Source organism: Neopsephotus bourkii, unplaced genomic scaffold (assembly GCF_033783945.1).
Source record: "Neopsephotus bourkii isolate Nb327-2 ecotype Australia unplaced genomic scaffold, CSIRO-AGI_Nbou_v1 NB_923, whole genome shotgun sequence".
In the NCBI taxonomy this organism is placed as follows: Eukaryota; Metazoa; Chordata; class Aves; order Psittaciformes; family Psittacidae; genus Neopsephotus; species Neopsephotus bourkii.
In genome coordinates, this window is record NW_026901417.1 from 2368506 (window position 1) to 2387049 (window position 18544).

Here is an 18544-nt window from a genome sequence, read left to right on the forward strand (position 1 = left end):
TTCCACTTCTTGCTAAATTCTAAGTGGTAGTTCCTTTAAAAGGATATTTAAAAAGCACAACACTATCAGCCAGGACAATCAGCCCAGATGTGCAATTCTGCTGTTAGAGACCTCCCATTCACTTACTCCATGAGCAAATCAGATTTCTTCAGCTAGGATTTGGCTTACAGAAGGAAATGACGGTGTGCTATTTCTGAGCGACTCCAAATCCCCACTTCATTGAAGCACTGCATTTGAATTGGCAGAATACAAATAGAATGGTAAGTACTATGGTGCAACGATTAACAGAAGGTACTTGGTAGAACAGAACTGAAATACGAAGTACCATCATCTGCAGCTAGAAATAAAACACCTTGCCACATACAGTCAACACATACATACCTGTTCAGCTTGAAAAAGCTATTATGCAATTAACATTTTCACTTTACGTCCTTCCAGTCAAAGTATTAAATGAAAGCAAAGACTAGAAGATCCTCCACTTTAAGGTGTACATCATTTCCTGAATTCACAACGTGGCTTTGCAATTAATACTGCCTAAGTAAATGACATTGTGGTTTGGTAGAAACAGCCCGAGTTGACAGAACTTTCATCATCCCTGGAAAGTTTCCTGTACCCAGGAGGCAACCCCCCTTTTAGAGTGAATGAAAAGAGCACAGAATGCAGAACTGTGTCATTCTGAGCAGCTATCATTTATCCTCAGTGCTGTAGCAAATGTGGTCTTTCAAAACACAGCGTGTATGTGTGTGGGAGAAAAATCCTAACAGCAGGTGAAGCCAGGGAGCAAAGAGCTACAAGTGCACTATGGAAATAAACGTACAGACGGCTGCAGTTGCTGGATGAAAGGGAAAAAAGCAGTGATGAAACTGCCAAGCTAGAGAGACTGACTTCCTCTCACTCACTCTGAAAACCTTCATTGGTTTCTGCATAGCACCAAAAGAAAAGGGCATGAACTTGTGGTTGGGGCATCTTGCTGTCATGGGCAAGGTCAGGTCCTTTCTTTCATGGAGGAACCTTACCCTGCAAATCCCAAGGGGAGACAAATACCTTGCCACATGGGGAAAGGTGCCTAACACCTAACTTTTGCCCCAGAATTAGTTTAAATCCTTGCACATTCTGGAAAGAGCTCCTCAATTCTGGGCAGTGTCTGTGAAAAGAAGCCACTAAATCCCAGCACCTAGGCATATAAGAGCAACGTGTGACAATGTTCACTACTGTGACAATGTTCACTACTGTGACAACCGTGCCTCTCCTCACATCTAAGTTTGTGCAACTTCATCAAGGCTGTGAAGTCAGGTTCTGGTTGGAGAACCAGAGGTATCCCAAAAGGTTATGTGGCTCACTGTAATTACCTATTAAACACCAGCATTAAACTTGGAGACTCAAGCTGAAGCTCTCCTTTCTGAAGACATGCCAGAGCCTGTGCTGAGCTCCAAGATGAAGATAGCCTTGCAATTCCCAAGTTGAACTCTTGACGAATCTGTGAGGTATTCCCAGAAAACTGTTTGATCCCTCATTGCTCAGGCTTTGAGGCAGGCATTTGGATTTTGGACTTCAGTGGCTCTGCAGGCTGTAGTGCCTGTGCAGCATTAATGTCAGAGTATTTTGAATACCACTACTAATTGCTGCAGCGTAGCCAGCACTCAAACATACACTCTGGAAGTTTGAAGGAAACAAGTTGTTTGAGTTGGGACACAGCTTTAATATTTTCCCCTTCATACGTTCAGTTATTCAATACAACATCCTCTCCAGTAAGCAGAATATACCCCATTTTAAATAGCATTTATACATACCAACAGAAACTCTTCTGAGGCAATGGTGCATCATGAGAAGATCAGGTAAAAAAATAAGAAGTGGCTTTAAGAAAAGAAGTTTTTCCTATCCTGTCAGTTAAAGTTCCTCTTTCTCACAGCGCTCACGGGAAGAAACCCAACGAGTTACAATCAGCTCCTGAAATAAAACCCAGCAGTTATTATGGGGGGAAAAAGAAAAGAAAGAGCTACAGCTCTTCAGTGAGGGACGGGGATGAAGCCTTCAGCAAACTGATGTGTATTATGTGAGCCCTGAGCAACTCCAGCAGATGACTAATTTGTTTCTAAGTGAGCTGGTCCCTCACACGTTTTTCTCCATTTTTAAACATGCATTAACTTTACAGTCTCCAGAAATATCCCTGTATGTCCATGCAAATGCTTACATTCACAGAAGCAGCAACATTCTAATTTAGACGAGATCATCTTCAGTCTCTTAAAAGCCTGCAAGGCACTCTCATGCCTTGGGGCACAAACCAATTTAGTTATTTCATTGCATCTGTGTGCAAAAACCAAAGCATGGTAAAAAGCAAGCAACAGGTCCAGGGGGCTCATACAGCTGACTGTCCAGCTGCCCCCAAGCAAAGCTACACAGCCAAAGGAGAGAAGTGATTTCTCACCTGAACCTTAATTCTTTTCATACATTCTGGTGTTGACATGTCTTTTTCCGTCATGTCAGAAGGTTTAATCAAATAGCACAACATCAGTTCCTGTTGGTAAACAGAAAACATGAATACACAAGCTTCAACTGATTAAATTTCTATACAAGTTTTCACAGGCTGAGAGTTGGACTTGGGGGAGACCTTAGAGCAGCCTCAGTGCCTAAAGGGGCTGCAGGAAACCTGGAGAGGGGCTTGGGACAAGGGCCTGTAGGGACAGGCCAAGGGGAATGGCTTGAACCTGCCAGAGGGGAGCTCTTAGGCAGAAGCTCTTCCCTGTGAGGGTGCTGAGGTGCTGGCACAGGGTGCCCAGAGAAGCTGTGGCTGCCCCATCCCTGGCAGTGCTCAAGGCCAGGTTGGACACAGGGGCTTGGAGCAAGCTGCTCCAGTGGAAGGGGTCCCTGCCTGTGGCAGGGGTTGGAGCTGGATGGGTTTTAAGGTCCCTTCCAACCCAAAGCAGTCTGGGATTCTATGCAGTTTTAGGTTAATTGGAAACACAGATTCCAAGTTTCCTATGTCTTCTGCAAGACCTGTATAATAATCGTCTCTCCTTTTCCTTAGCAAAGCATAAACTAGAATTACAACACCTGAGCACCATGGCTGTAAGTATGGAAGCACTGTATTTGAGGTTCTATCAGAGAAAATCTTTTGGAGACTTTCAGCATCACTGTTCAAAAGAAAGTCCTTATAGATGGAGAAGGTTTTACAAACTTCAGTAGCAAACAGGAAACAAATGCCCCTTGACCTTTCTCCTGTTCCTCACACAGCTTTTAACTTTCCTGCAGATGACAGAACTTTAATAAGCCTCCTCCACAATTCATCTGGATATTGTCAAAAGGATGCTTGTTTGCCTACTGGCAACTCCACATGTTCTTCAGCAGACCAGAAACAGAAGGCTTCTCTATTCAGCCCCACTCCAACTCCTTGCTCTTCAGAACTAAGCTGAACTTTTACCATTCTAAAGCTATTTGAAAGCTAGCATCTGACACTTACCTTAGAAGCATTAGCAGTTGTTCTGTTCAACCCAGACAAGGTCTTCCAGCTGAGTGGTCTGCGAAGGGAGCCTTCAAAATTATCATCAACTAATTCAGCAATGACAGAATAACTGGAAAACAAGGCAGATAGGAAAATTCACTGAAATAAAATTACCATTTTAGGAAGATCACGAAACTTGAGAATTAAAGCCTAAAAACTGGTGTTAAACAATATGCTAGCAAGCAAGAAACTTATCTTTCTACTAGGAAAAGAGAAGGGATAAAGCTGTGAATACGCTCACTGGAAACTTCCCTTCCCACCCTTCTGCTGATGTTTGTAGCATTCTCTTACAAACACCATTCTGAGGTTTATAACCAGTTCACTAGCTATAGTTCAACCTGACTAGCTAACAAATAAAGACACATGTCATCCCTTAAAAGGTTTTTTCTTCCAAATTATATTAATTATACCTGCCATATATTTCCAAAGGTATTACTACATCACTTTCCTGAGTGTGTTCATCATATGAGTGCTAAATATGCTCATTGCAACTTTTCATTTTTAATGTCTTGCTACTGCTACATGAATTCAACGAAATTGCATTATTTAGTACCTTTGCTAAAAGAACTTTTGCATTTCCACTATGAATGCATCTGGCAAAGTATTGTGAGTGAAGAATATGTGTTTAGCCAGGCAAGACACTAAGTTTGTGTGAAAGACTTTTATTAATTTGAAATTAAGAAATTAGACAGAAACATGAGCTTCAAACCTTGCATGATAGAAGGGGGGGCCCTTTCGATACAGCACTGAAAGGAAAGAGAAACACCTTAGTCAGATAACCACAGAGTTCCCATCTGAGTTTAATGCTCCATAAATATTTTCAAATGCTTTGCAAGTTTTAACCACACACAAACTTCAACACTTGAATCCGGGGAGACAAAAATCCCCTGGGAGCAGCACAGGGGAGTAGCAGGCAAAAGATAAAGTAGAAGAGCCAAAGGACAGTCAGCAACTGCCATAGGAAAAAATTAGGATGTTTTTTTTCTTCAAGAGATTCATACTTTTAATACTGTATTTGCAACAGAAATTGAGCCACTAGAGTACAAGTATCACAACAGGCCACTGAATTTCTGTTCCAAGCAAGCATTTTCCATAAGTTTTAGGAGAGGCACAGGGCACAAGTTCTTACAGACTGCACCCCAGAACCACTAAAAGTTCCTTCTTACGGATACACAAGACTCACTGCAGCTGGACTGCTGTAACTGAGCTAAATGGTTCCTTTTTCCATCTTCCTTTTGTCATGAGCTTATAAGAGAGGATTTTCTTTAACTGTCACAGCTTTTCTTACGCAGCTGGCTAGCACAGACCTCTCAGGAAGAGAATAAGCAGCTCTTCGCTCCAGTGACAACCATGATTTGCAAAGTACCCATTATAAACAACTGCAGTAACAGCAACTCTAAGCACGAGAAGTTAGCGGAGCTCGGGGTAAGGCAGAACTCCTGTTAGCCTTAAACTAGTCCAATTCCTTTGTCCTGCACAAATCTGAAAGGCAGTGGCATCCTAAACAACAAATTCATGCCATAACACAAACGAATGGTGAGCAAACTAGTATCATTTCATCATTCAACAGCAAAATCCCATTTACAACCCATGGTACTAAGAACAGTGGTGATGAATTCAGGCAAATCTACACACTGATCTGAATGACTAGCTCAGCGCAACCTAGACATTCTCAAATACACAAACCCCCAAATGACAGAACTGTGTCAGCAGTATTAAAACACCCACTGGTTTGCATGCAGACATTAAAAACTATCCCCCTTTATGCACATTTTCCTGTAACAACAGGCATTACTGTATCTGGGTGGTTTTTTTTGATGTCAGCTTAATGCAGCTCTTGAATTACTTAGCAAGGGATTAAATATACTACTATTTATGCAAGATTAAAAACTCTACCATTAACAAACAAGCAAGTCCCTTCCCCCATCCTCCTCTGCAAAAAACAACCATACCATACAGAAGCAGCCTTAGCACTAAGTTAAGCAGAAGTCCAGCTTCCATTAAATGGGATCAATACTGAGATGCACAGACTTCGATATGAATTGGGATCTAGATGCAAACCTGCTATTCCAAAGACTGTATGTTAAAAATGCAGATGTGTTCAGAAGGGGACAGAAAAACTTGGGAATTCCAGTATAACCCTCTATTAATTATTAACCTCATGAAGCAAAACAAGCTTTCAAGCTATCTTTTCAGCTACTGGATGTCTGATGTTATTTTCCACTCACATCCCAACTCCTGCTGAAACACAGTCCAGCCAAGAATGCCTTTTTACAACTGCAAGTAGCAAAGCCAGCTCCTCATTGTTGAATTCGGCTTTGGCACTGGAGTCTTGCACTGCCTGAAAAGAGTCAGCTCCAAATGATTCCATGTTTTCTAAGGAAGCTACTCACAGAGATCAGTTCCATACTTGAGGCCGACTTTGGGGACCCAGCCCTTGCTGCGGAAGTAGTGATAGGCCATGTAGGTTGTTTTAAAATCAGGCTTCACTTCGCTGAAAACTTCCCATAGCTTCAAAATAGTGAGGGGCTCCTAAAAGGCATCAATATGCATTAATATTAATATGTATTAATATTAATCAGATACATTAATGTATTAATATTAATCCGATTATATGTACTAATATTAATCAGATAGAGAATACTGCGTGTAGTAGAGCCAAATAACCAAATATCACGGTCAACTGCAGAGAGCATGAGCTTCAAGCAATAAAATATGGAAATCCCTAGACACAAGACAGAAACATGTTGCTGCATTTAGTGGGTGGTTTAGAGTTCCTTTAGCATTTCACTAGCAGTTCCATAATGCCCTTGTTTAAATGAAAATCTGATAAATCTTAAACTAGAAGCATAGGTTTCAATTGTTTGTCATTACATTAACAGTAGCTTGATATAGATAATACTTAAAATGCCAAGGAATCCTTTTGTTTCAGAAAAAGAGACTATTCACCATATTACTCCTCCCAAACTTGCTTTCCCCTTATTTTCTGCCCAAGGTACAATCAAACCCTTTCTCTATAAAAGCTGTGCTTAAAGTCGTTCTGGTAAACTTAAAGCTTTCAGACCAGTATTTCATAAACAGAAATATCATTATAGGAAGTTCCTAATTACTCTGTTGGGTATTTCCTCCTTCAGAATTAACAGTATAAAATACTGTCGCAGTAGGTAAAAATTTCAGACTCAAACATACTCAGATTAATGGTATCACTGGTAACCCAAAATTAACCCCATCTCTTACCTCACCATAATAAATGCTTAAACATCCCAGAGCATACACCAAGAAAAAAGCCTGAAAAAAATAAACAGAGTAAGTTTAGCTGACAGCTAGACTCTTCCGGTAACTTATGTTCCATGCAAGAACAAAGTTTCAGATTAATTTTATACAAGAATCCTAATGACATCAAGAGAAACAAATTGCCTAAAAGACTGAGATTTGCCTCCGTGACCTTTACGTTTCAACAGATGCATGGGCTGCAGGCTCCTGAAGGCACAGTGTATAAACTAGCACACACATGGGTGTATTTAGAGACAGCACAACTGAAACATGATGCATAAAATGGTATATTCCTGGTGTTCCTATACTGAAGTCCTACCCCTGGTGTCTGACACGTGGGATTATTCATGTAAAGCAAATGGGATTGGACCCAACTTTTCTTTTTTTTTTTTAACCAGATCATGTAATTATCACATTATTTAAAATAAGTTTAATGAGCAAGGCAATCCAAATACTTAGGAGACACAGAAGAACCCTGTACCTTAGAAACAGGTATTAAATTACCTTGTAACATAGATGAATGTTTCATTTTCAGATTAAAAGGGAAACAAGTTGTACTGTACTTGAATCATTGAAACATACCTCTTCCAAGCTGAGCTGTAAGTATTCAAAAATCCTAAATGGATTTCTTCGGCACACTAGTTTTTCCTTCTTGACAAGCTACAAGAAAATAAAAACAAAACAAAACCAAAAAAACAATCAGTATTATTTGAACCTGCAAAAAATACTGAATTCTGAAAGTGGTGCTGATATCACTCTTCTAAAGGATTAGGATACTCTTTATCCTTACACTTTCTTGCCCATGAGAAGTCTCATCTTCAGGACATACACTGCATTCTTCTTCCTCTTGCACCAATACATATTCTGGAGCACATTCTTTTGACTTCATCATTGCACAAGACCTTTGCTTAGTGCTCTCCTCTGCCTTGCAGCCACAGTGTGCAAGAAAACCACCCTCCTGACAAGACACTTCAGCTTTCTCTTTCAAGTCACTTCGTTCCTGTTCTTTAGGGCCACGTACAGGATCAAATGCTAGATCTCCTTCCAAACACGCTTTCTTGCAGCCTTTGTCCTCATCCTCAGGACTTGGGTCTACTACATTTCCAGTATCTGCAGAAGGCTGCCTGGAGAGTTCTGTATTTTCTGTACTTGGGCCCATTCTGTTGCAACTAGCACTGGTTTGTTTAGCTCCATTCTCTTCCAACAGGGGCAGCTCAAGAGGCTTAGTGTAGTTTTCAAGAATTTTGGTAACTGAGCAGCCATCAAGTCCTTGTTCTTGCAAAACGCTTTTAGCCCACTGAACATGATACTGGTACCTAGCAAACAAGTAACATAAATGAGACAGTCTAGGGGACTGCATCCTTTAATTAACATCTTAAAAACAAGCATCTTAAAAAAACACCCAAGATTCAGCACTGTTCACAAACAAAATCTAAACGCACACCCCAGTAACTGCTATGCAAAATACAGACATGCACACTGGAACAGGAATCCAGTCTTCAGGAAGCTGCAGTGTTACTGAACATCTTTGGCTTTATTTTGCCTTTTAAGTTCCTGAAGTAACAAACACTGTTACTGACCCTAACCCTAACCCCTCCCATCCCTGAGAAACAACAAAAATCTTACTGGTGAGATAGTGACTGAAAGCTGTAAATATTTCTAATATTTTTCAGTTATGATAGAGTTTTTTGTTTTATTTCTCCTTGGAAGTCAACATCAATATCCAGCTGAAGGCATTAATCTTCATCCTGTGAAAGCTGCAGGCAGATGAATGCAGCTGTCCTTATCCAAACCTGGACAACTTTAGTATGATACTCTTTACTTCCCAAAACAAAATCCTAACATGGCAATTATAGACCATGTAATGAAGAACTACAAATGACAATTAAATGCAAATTTCATGTGTCAATATAAAGTGTAAGTCCCTCTGAAGTCTCATAAGCAAGCTATATGATTCAGTGGTGTACTTCGCGTTACAAAAAGTAGTTAGACTCCTCTTTCTCATGTGATTTAACTACCGTATAATTTTCACTTACAGATCTTTACCAAGACGGATCATGTTGCATTTTCTGCACCAATATAATTACACTGCCATTGATGCTCAGCTGCTTTTGCAGGCACATAAAACAGCCACACAGTAGACTAATGACAAGTGTTTCTGCAAGTAGTAGTAACTGCAGTAGCAGTAATATTGCCACTCTTTGTCTTACATAAAGTTGAGGACTGAAGAAGAATAACTTTCACATTTAAATAAAGTAAAATTTTTAGAGTTATCGTAAGATTAAAGCAGAATAACTGACTTGCACACTCTTAACAGTTCATATGCTATTTAAGTGGAATAAAATAAATACGTGCTTTGGTAAGTGTTAAAAGAGACTTCTTTTTAAAACAAGGTAAATTGTTTACGTATCACAAATGTTCAAGAACTACTTCAGCTCACACTATAGTAATTCAGTAAGGAAATCAGAGTTAGTTTAAATAACGTGCCCCAGAAACTCTTCGCCTCCTCAGCTGAGGAACAAGTTTATTATGCTTGATATTATTATGAATTAATTGCCCATACTACTACATGTGCACCCAGTCTTGGCTTTTATTCAGCAATTAATCTGCAGGCTCACACGAAAAGCCATGCTGAGTATCACCTACTCTATTTCTGGTTTTAATAATGTGATTATAAATGAAATAAAAAGAAATAGAAGTCATCATCATTTATACATCCCACAGTCTGAAAGCCAGTAAGATGAAATATAAACTAGAATAATCTTTTCTAAAACAACCGACCCCAAACCACCAAGAATAAATTAATGTAAATTAACTTACTTTTTTGCTGTAATTATAGGCATGTTTATGTTAGCACCTGTAGAAAGAAAAAACATACATTATTTCATCAATATAAAAGGTTTGCATGTGATTTTTTATCACCGAGGTAATTTGTAGCTAATAACTACTTGCATTCTTAATCCTTGGTGCCATTTTGGTCCCACTTGTACTGAAGGACACAGTAGAAACAGAAAAAGCACAGAGGTAGCAGCCTGCACAAGAGGAACAATTAAATGCAGTATCTTTCTCCTGCCCATAAAAAGACAATTATGGAGGGATATGATAACATCCAGATATGTCTACTGAGGCGTAACTGCCATGGAAAAGATGAATGAAGACATCTGGTACTGGCTATCATCAGGTATGAGGAGAGAGATCCTTAATCTGACCCAGCAGAGATATTACTTTTCTATGTGCAACCTAAGCATATATCTTCAATGAGTAGAGAAAAATGGAAAGTACTATTGGGACAGTGATGGAAGTACAAATGGACACAATTTACCTTGCCACTTGGTAACCAGTGAAGGATCTGAAATGCTGTACACTGGCCGGCTTCTTGAAAGAATGCCTTTTCCAAAGTAGCCCTTCAAAGAAAAGGAAAAATCCTGATTATGTCATGACACAAAACCTAACTTCCTTCCAAATTATAAAACATTGCCTGCCAGGATCAGCTGAAAAAAACACCCAACCCTGAAATTCTGCAGCATTTAAGCTTTGCGTAACACTTGCTGCTTAGCATCTGGTACCTAGCTCAGTATTAAACACCTGCACTCAAAGACTTAACCAGTGGAGGGTGGTGAGACTTTCTCCTCCATCTTAAATATTTGTCAATCAACACCTTCAAGGAGGCTTCTGAAAGCAGATGCAGAAGAAAACACCCATGTATTCAAAATGATGACAATGCATGACAGAAAACAGAGATGGACAGTGGTAAAAGGGTATTCAAAACATAAAAGGCTTAATTTAGCTTGACTTACTCAGGAAGAAATCACTCTGAAGTTAAAAGAATCCTACAAGCATTTCTAAAACATTAATATTCCAATCTCTTGGGCTTTAAAAACAAGAAAATGCTTTTGCAAGGTTGAATAAAATGTTGGAAAAGAGAATTAACAAGCACAAAGTCCTGCAGGTGTTTTTCAGCTCACAATGCCATTTCATTCCCAAATGTATTTGCTGGGATAAGCACGAAATACCTTTCATATTTGATATAGAATATGTATTTTATAGCGATTTCAGGAGAGAAGGGAGATATGGACAGTTACCGGAGGCTGAAGGGGATTGAAGGCATAAAGGCAGGCAGATTTTAACAAGCATTACGCTTTACCTACGTTTAAACCACCAAGAATACTGTGCAAACAGGGTACGGACCTTGTTATAAAGCTGTTTGATATCTTCAGGGTTCCTCACGATAACATTGTTATGAAGGATTTCAGCCTGGCACATTCTGAAATCCTTCCCACCTACTTCCACAGGAAAGGGAGATTCATAGGACTCAAAAACTCTTCTTTTCCTTCTTGGGGGATGAAAAGCTGCTGCTGCTGCCATTGCTTAATATGGATGTTTCCTCCTATGAAGCGGAAACAAAACAGTTAATGTTGAGGAGTTAAAATTCACTCATTTCTATGGTTCATCAATATCTATCAAATCTATCTATCTGTTTTTCCTCCTGGGTACTGCAGTACCCCAGTTCTCAGCCAAGAGCACACTGAAGGTGAAAGACGAGCCCTAAAACTGCTGAAACCGCTTCAAAAATCAGACGAATGCGCAGAAGAGCAAAAACCACATGCGTGCCTCAATATAACATGTTTTGAGTAATTACGGCAACGAATCCCAAGGAAAGAGCCGTGGCTTGGCACTTTCTTTTCTTTCCAGACGGAACCCCTTTCACAGGGCAGCCGAACCAGGCCTGGGATCTCCGGGACAGGGGCACCGGTAACCCCCCTCCCGCAGGCCGCGGCTCCAAGCGCCACCACCACCGCACCCGCCTCAGGAGGCCGGACCCCGGGGTCGGCAGCGCGGCGCCTTACGGCCACAAAGGGCCCGGCCCGGGGCCAGCGGCCCCGCCCGCGGCGAGGTGCAGGGAGACGGGGAGCGGGGACCCGCAGGCCCCGTACCCGCTCCGGACCCGTCACCATAGCGACCGCACGGCACCCCCCGCCCCACACCTCACGCACCCGTCCGCGCCGCGAGACTCCTCCCCCGGTGGGCAGTGGCGCATGCGCAGTGCAGGCCCCGCCCCGCTGGCGGCAGCGCTGTGAGGGGCTGGGTCCTACTGCCCGCCTTCGGGCAGAGCGGGGGGTAATGGGGGCTCCTCACCGGGACCCGAGCGGGCGCTGAGGGAAAGGTACGCAAATAACGTGATAAATGAGAGCAAACATCACGTCTTCTGGTTTGATGCGCTGTGAGCCTGTTACCCGTTTGAGCGTTGCACGTCGGAGTTATAATCACACGTGCAAATAAGATGCAACTACTCTTTTGTTCTGAGGTAATACTGTTGAGGTATGGAGATGTTTTGGCTTCAGAGAGGCTGACTCAGTAGAGAATTCGCAGAATCCCAGCCTGGTTTGGGTTGGCAGGGCCCTTAAAGCCCATACAGTTCCGACCCCCTTCCACTAGAGCAGTTTGCTCCAAGCCCCTGTGTCCAACCTGGCCTTGAACACTGCCAGGGATGGGGCAGCCACAGCTTCTCTGGGCACCCTGTGCCAGCGCCTCAGCACCCTCATATCTCCTCATGTCTAATCCAGAGGTCAGTGAATTCACTGGTGAAAACCTGTAAGAACACATCATTTTTATGAGGTTTTTTATCTCTTATTCCCATTTTGCAGACATGAGTCATGGGGATCAGTAAGCCTTATAAGGCCACCCAGGAAATGTAGCACAACACATGGGAGTGCTGAGGTGGTGTTCCTGCAGTTCTTTCCTATAGAGGTCACTTCATATTCCATCTGATGAGTATTAGTTGAGTTTGGACATAACTCGCACACAAAGTGCTGAAGGTAAACCACAGAGGACCCTGCTCCTGTCACCAAACCACACAGCAAATCCTCTGAGATGGTTCATGGAGCTCTGCTGCTAAAATACTTAAAGTGTTCCAGGTCACAATGTAAAAACAAACCAGCATCAAAGGTGTCACCCTGTTTCAGAATTCCTTCTAAATTTGTCAAGTCCCATTTAAATGGAATTTAAATGGCGTTTATTTGTGCTAGATATATCTTGTTATTGTGCAGACGCATTGCCATTAAGCTTAATGTTACAGTGATCAGTAGACAAAATGCACAAAACCTTTAGGTCAGTTGCTTTCCTTCACATCTCATTATCTTCATACAGCCTTGAGGGGGAAACCACAGTGTACGCCACTCAGCCACTGCTCTGAGTCACACACAGATTTCTTCAGCCCCATATCTGCTCCCATTGCTTAACTGTGAGCCCAGTCTGTGCTTCAGCCAGAAATGTTGCTGTCTGAAGGACAAGCTTGCGCTATGATGAGGTGGTTTTTAGGCTATCAGTCATTGTACAGACACTTTCACAGATACCTGCATTTCCCTTTTTGTGATGAGACAGCAAACGGCCAGGCAGCAGCTAAATGACTAAACCACAGCTCTGAAAAGCAAACCCTCCAGGCTGCAGTAAATCACGAACTCGGAATGAGTCAGAAATGTCATACTGCTGTCCAGAGTTGAGAAGAGATGTGACAAGAGTGACCTGTGAGGAAAGGCGGCAGTAGCTCAGTCTGGAAAAGGTAAAATGGGTGAAACAGAACATTGTGAAGAGGGAGGCACACACTGTATTGAAAAGTGATGTTGTGCCTGTGAGGTGAGGACTGCATTGCAAGCCTTGAAGATCCCTTTCATGGAAGTTTACAGGTCTCTGCAGCACAGCAGAAAATGTAGTACTGCCCTTGAGAGGCTTTCATTAACTCATCTCTCAGCTTTCCATTTCTGTGTTAACAGCCTTTCGGCTCATGAATGCAACTTTGAGAATATACTGCTTCATGTTCTCTGCCTAATTCGTTGCTTCGAGCGCAGAGTACTTGATTGCACACTATTTCTTGATACTCAGTGGGGTTGTTCCACTGCTTTTTTATACACCAATGTCAGACCAATGTCAGCTTCCTGAAAAGACCCTATTTTCTAAACCATGAGAACGACTTGGTTGCAACCCCTCAGTTCCAGAAATGCATTGCCTTAAACTTTGACACAGTTGCCTTTGCTGCACAGTTTCCAGCTGTCTGTAGCCTGATCCTCCATGCCGTGTTGTTTCCACTGCCACCCCCAGAATTCCCTATAGTGCTCTTCTGCTTGGGAACACTGCTGCATGCCCAGTAGTGCATGTACCAGCAATATGCCTTGCCAGGGGAAAGTAGCTTCTGCTCTGTGTTGTTACGGTATTTCTCAGTTCATGGTGGAGGAGTAGAACTGAAAAATAGTAACAGTGGAAACTGTCAGGCTTATTAAATTCTTTCTGTGCCCACATAACTGGTAATATCCTTTAAAATTTGCATAAGCATTTGCAGTCATGTAGCCTCAGCCTTTCTGTGGTTTACTGTGTCCTTCCACAATGGCTATTACATTACAGAGTACATCTGGAATCATTTCAATAAAACATTCTGTTTATAAAGAGCTCATTTAATATTATATTAATGAATATTTAAAATCAAATAATAACTAATTTTCGTGCTATGAAAATTCTGCTGCCAGTAAAATTAAGTTGCCATGTGTAGGAAAGTGCCAGGAAGTTTGGTTATCCAAGGTAGTGGTTTTCTGGATGTTTGGGGACTTCTACAGGGAGTTGGGAAGTTAATTCCCAGTCCTATCCCAGCCAAACCATACAGGCCAGGTACTCCTTAAGTACATATTTTACATTCTTAAGCTTATTAAAAGAAACAGAAATGTCGGCCTGTAAAACTATTTGCCTGTGTAGCACTCTCAAGGAAATTAGTCATAAAATCATGAAAGAATGACCTATTCTTGTAATGTCTTTAGGTAATTTTGGATTGCATGCCAAAAAAAAAAAAAAAAGTTCTGGCTCTTCACAAGTTTTTCTGTCTCTGTTTTCCATGGAATTTTCCTGTAAAATGTTCTTATCCCAAACTGGTGGTAGTCCACAAAAAGGAACATTGTGACACTTTCTTTTAACTGAAGCCTGTTCCCTTCTCTCAAGGTGATGTGACACACAGCTGCTGGTGGATGAGCTATAGTTACTTACATTAGCCAGTTCCAGGTTCCATAGACTGACAGAAATTCCCATGGAAATTCTTCTTCCATTAACTTTGACAGAGATATGGGACTGTTTGGGGAAACTTTAAAAAAAAAAAACAACTAGGGAATACTTTTCATTTTTATTAATATGCAGTATCTTAATTTTGTTTATTAAAGAAATAAATCAAGGTTAGTTTCTGCTTAGTTTCAGATGGTTTCCACAGGAGACAAAAAAAGAGAAGTCAGACAAATACTGGCCAAGTATCAACCCAGTAGGAAATCCCATAAGAGCTGAAATCCCAAGGTGGATGGCAACAAATTGAATAGCATGAGAAAAGAGAACATTGAAAATGAGTATCTAGTGAGACATGGAAAGTGATTTTGTGTTTTTGGAGATTAAATACACTTTGATGAGGAATTCTTAGGGAGCCATCTGATCCAGGTGACATCTCACCACTCCTCTGCACGAGGTGAGTGAGCACTCTGCAGGCGTCGCAGTGCACAGCATCCCTTTTCTGCCCTCATCACTGGCACTCAGTGTCTGTTACAGACTATATGTACTTGAAAATTATGTGAACATTAATTTTCTCTGCATCCAGCCTTTCAGCATCCCCACAGTTCTACCCTTGGAAACGAAGGCAAAAGATCCGAGCTTGCAATTTCAGGGGAAATTAAGGGCACTTACAACCTCTGGGTTTTGCCCATCCCCTGAGCTCCAGTATCAGATTTATTTACCTTTTGTTGAAGAAACATTTGTTCCTTCATGGGTCATTAGCTTTTTATGCTTCATCAGTCACCCGGGTAAATTGTTCAATGACGCACAGCTTCTGTTTTGCAAAATTCTGACACGGTCACCTTCACCTTAAGCAATGGGCCAGGCAGTGAAAAGCAAGGACAAAACTCCAGCAAGATAATCAGCAAAAGGCCATTTCTTTTATTTCAGTGGAAAAGAAAACTGTAATAATGAGAGATCTCCACTAGATGTCCATATTTCATCAATTTTCCATTACAACTTCAGTGTAATTACAACACAGCCCTGTGCAAACTGCCTACGAACTGCTGTGTTCCATTGGAAGATGCGACTACGCGATAGATTTTCATGCTAGAGAAGCTGTGCACCTGGTTCTTTGTCCAGAAAGGCACTGAACCTAGTGCCAAACACTCAAACCCCACCTTTCACGTGGTACATCATCTACTCTTAGAAGGCAGCTGGCACACTTTCCAGACGCAGTCTCTCTGGCTGTTTGCAACCTTGCTTTTCTTACTCTTTTCAAATTATTATGTGCTTTGTATTAACTTGTAGGAATAAATAGTTGGAAAAAGCTTTCAAGCTTTTTAGTTTTGTTTTCTGTTTGGCTGTCTGTTTTTCACTGCATAGTTCCTTTTTGCATTCAGTTGTGTGCAGAATGGCTCTGATTTTTAGATACACCTGCCTAATCATTAAATAATTTCTTTGTTCATTATATTTCTCTCCAAATATTTATGTCTAATATTTGCCTGCTTTTTCTGGGTATCTAATGGGTGTTGGAGAGCACAGTTACGCTCATGTGTGTGTAGATACGGTAACTGAGCACACAATTTTAAACAAACTGGATGCAGACAGCTTTTTGGCCCTGCTGTTCATTTACAGAAGATGCTGCTCAGCAAATCTAGAGCATCATCATTATCATGCCAAATCGGTGCCGTTCTGACTGCTTTCCTTAATGACCTGTAACACTGCAAACTGAGATGCTACTTTATGCTTAATATACCCGTGATGTTTTTGTGATTGGTGTACCAGTTCATTAACAAGAGGTCACAGACCAGAAATGAGGTTAAATGTTAGGCAATTCCAAAGGCTTGAAATGAAGGCCTTATTTAAGATTACTGAATTCCATTCTAGGAATAACCCAGAAGAGAGTCTTTTTTTCATTGTTTTTCTTCTGGTTTCCCAGGCATTTTCAGTTTCATTAAATGTAAGGATGGAATAGATTTTAGAGAATGCTATGTACCAGACAGCTTCCAGGACCAGATGCAAACTAGGCACTAGTGATTTATAACTCCCATAGATGTGAGTATAACTTCTAAAACTGAATCTTTCTCCGACACTTTTACCTTATTTACAATATTAACGAAACAGAATAGGTTCCTTTTATTATAGAACAAAATGAAAATCTAGTGTCACTCCATTTAATCTAGACCATGCCCGATCCAGGAATGAGCTTTCACATTTAGCTGTCTCTAAGCACATAAACAATCCTGCTGGATTCAGCTATTATCTGAAACGTGTCTCAAAGCTCATCCTAAATGCTGCCTAGGTTCATGTGTCATAACTGACAAAAGGACAAAATAACAAGCAAATTAAGATAAACCCCTAAATCATCACATTCTAAGAATGGAAATAAACCAAATAAATCAGTTTGCTGCCAAAAGTATATACATTTTTGAACACAAAAAAAAACCCAGAACATCCTCTTATGGAATATATCCCAATCTTGAATATTTACTTTCCGTTTGTTTAATAACAGGAAAAGCTTTGTAGGTCTTTTGTTGATTTTTACTTGTCAGCATCTTAATATTCCTATGGTATTCTTCTTAAAACTATTAACAGGAAAAAAAACCCAGTGCCATGGCCTATACTAGGAAATGTTCTGTTTATTTTAAATGCATTTATGAGCACACAAAGACAAACAATTACCTATCATAAACCAAGGGAGCAACTTATAATGGCTTGGTGTCTCATTTGTACTTCTTTATATAGTTCCTTGGCTCATTTGTCCCTGCCCTTCCTGTGTTCTGTGTGTTACCTCTCTCTGTACCTTCTGAACTTGAGTGTAGATTAAATCCTTATTTTTTTTCCCCCTTTTTCATTTCCCCCTTACCTGCTGGGCTCTGCTTCTTTTGGTGTTGCAGCCATAACAAACATTGGGCTAAAGGTTTATAACACAACTACAGTGGGGTCAAGGGATTGTCACTAGCATGAATCCTAAAACTGAAGGGCTTCTTTTTAAGTACATAGCTCTTAGACTAGACTCTGACAGAAAGTATGCCAAACACCTTTCAATGATCAATAGACTTCTTACAGAAGTACTTCAACGTGTTTTGGCCTCGCTTGTTCCATTGTGGCAACTGCAGTAACCACAACCACTTCACCGAAAACTAATCATGTTAAAAAAGTAGGATAGTTCTGCTACTGCAGGATAGACCAAGCTATATCTGATGGGCTAGTTCTCTTCACATAGCTGTAATGTGATGTGTGCTTGTTTAAACAGGGAGTAAGGTACAAACAGTGACTGGATTCCCCAGGATCATAACTGTGGGCACAGTAGTGTTTGAAAGTCAGGCTTTAGATAAAAAAAAAAAAAAAGGCAAATAACTAATAAAAGAAAGTGCAAACAGTAGGGAAATCTTGTTTCCATCTGTCAAGCTGTATAAAGGACAGTTGTACTGGAAAGAGTGGTTGGCATTGTGGAGGCTACTGGGGTTCAGGCTTTTAGTACATCTTACGTACTTGAAGTAGTTGGGGCAGGATGCATGATCTTCACCCAGTTGTTCTGCATCTTCACTGACTTAGCTATACAAGAGATCTTTGGCACGGAGACCAAGTTTTCAGTGATAAGCATCAGGCTGAGAGACCCAGGCTTTGTTGATCATATCTATTTCCTGATTATTGTCATTAAAATGAGATTCAGCAGGAAACTAGGATCATTACTACTCCTTTAAAAATGTCTGGTTTCTCAGCCATTGGATAAAAAAGCAGTGCTATTGAATTGAG

General features: G+C 40.9%; 1 protein-coding gene and 1 long non-coding RNA gene across 4 annotated transcripts in view; one reads left to right on the forward strand and one right to left on the reverse strand.

Annotated features, from left to right (window-relative positions):
* Window positions 1-1675: 1675 nt before the first annotated feature.
* TSEN2 (tRNA splicing endonuclease subunit 2) lies at window positions 1676-11158 on the reverse strand. Of its 2 annotated transcripts, XM_061357841.1 has the most exons (11): window positions 10961-11156; window positions 10095-10176; window positions 9593-9629; window positions 7563-8088; window positions 7355-7432; window positions 6737-6787; window positions 5893-6031; window positions 4209-4245; window positions 3458-3569; window positions 2426-2515; window positions 1676-1947 (listed from the first exon to the last, which is right to left on the reverse strand). In XM_061357841.1, the coding sequence occupies exons 1-11, from the start codon at window positions 11135-11137 to the stop codon at window positions 1888-1890; spliced, it is 1389 nt and encodes a 462-aa protein (XP_061213825.1). In that variant the 5' UTR covers window positions 11138-11156; the 3' UTR covers window positions 1676-1887. The 2 variants fall into 2 exon arrangements, 1 of the variants encoding a protein (XP_061213825.1); XR_009726198.1 differs by lacking the exons at window positions 1676-1947; window positions 4209-4245 and having other exon boundaries at window positions 10961-11158.
* Window positions 11159-11899: 741 nt separating this feature from the next.
* LOC133214704 (uncharacterized) overlaps window positions 11900-18544 on the forward strand; it is a 33279-nt gene continuing 26634 nt past the window's right edge. Inside the window, exons 1-3 of one of the 2 annotated variants that reach the window (XR_009726200.1) lie at window positions 11900-11936; window positions 12418-12588; window positions 12920-13496. This is a non-coding gene — a long non-coding RNA (uncharacterized LOC133214704). Of the gene's footprint in view, window positions 11937-12417; window positions 12589-12919; window positions 13497-18544 lie in introns of those variants that run through there. The other variant, XR_009726201.1, reaches the window with a different exon arrangement.

Bases quoted from the DNA above. Each gene is read 5' to 3' on its own strand.
- TSEN2 (XM_061357841.1), bottom strand. From the start codon at position 11,137: ATGGCAGCAGCAGCAGCTTTTCATCCCCCAAGAAGGAAAAGAAGAGTT. The intron at 10,177-10,960 runs GTCCGTACCCTG...TTTTCTTTGAAG, and splicing joins TCAAACAGCTTTATAACAAG to GGCTACTTTGGAAAAGGCAT. The intron at 3,570-4,208 runs GTTTGAAGCTCA...CTTGTTTTCCAG, and splicing joins CCCCCCTTCTATCATGCAAG to TTATTCTGTCATTGCTGAAT.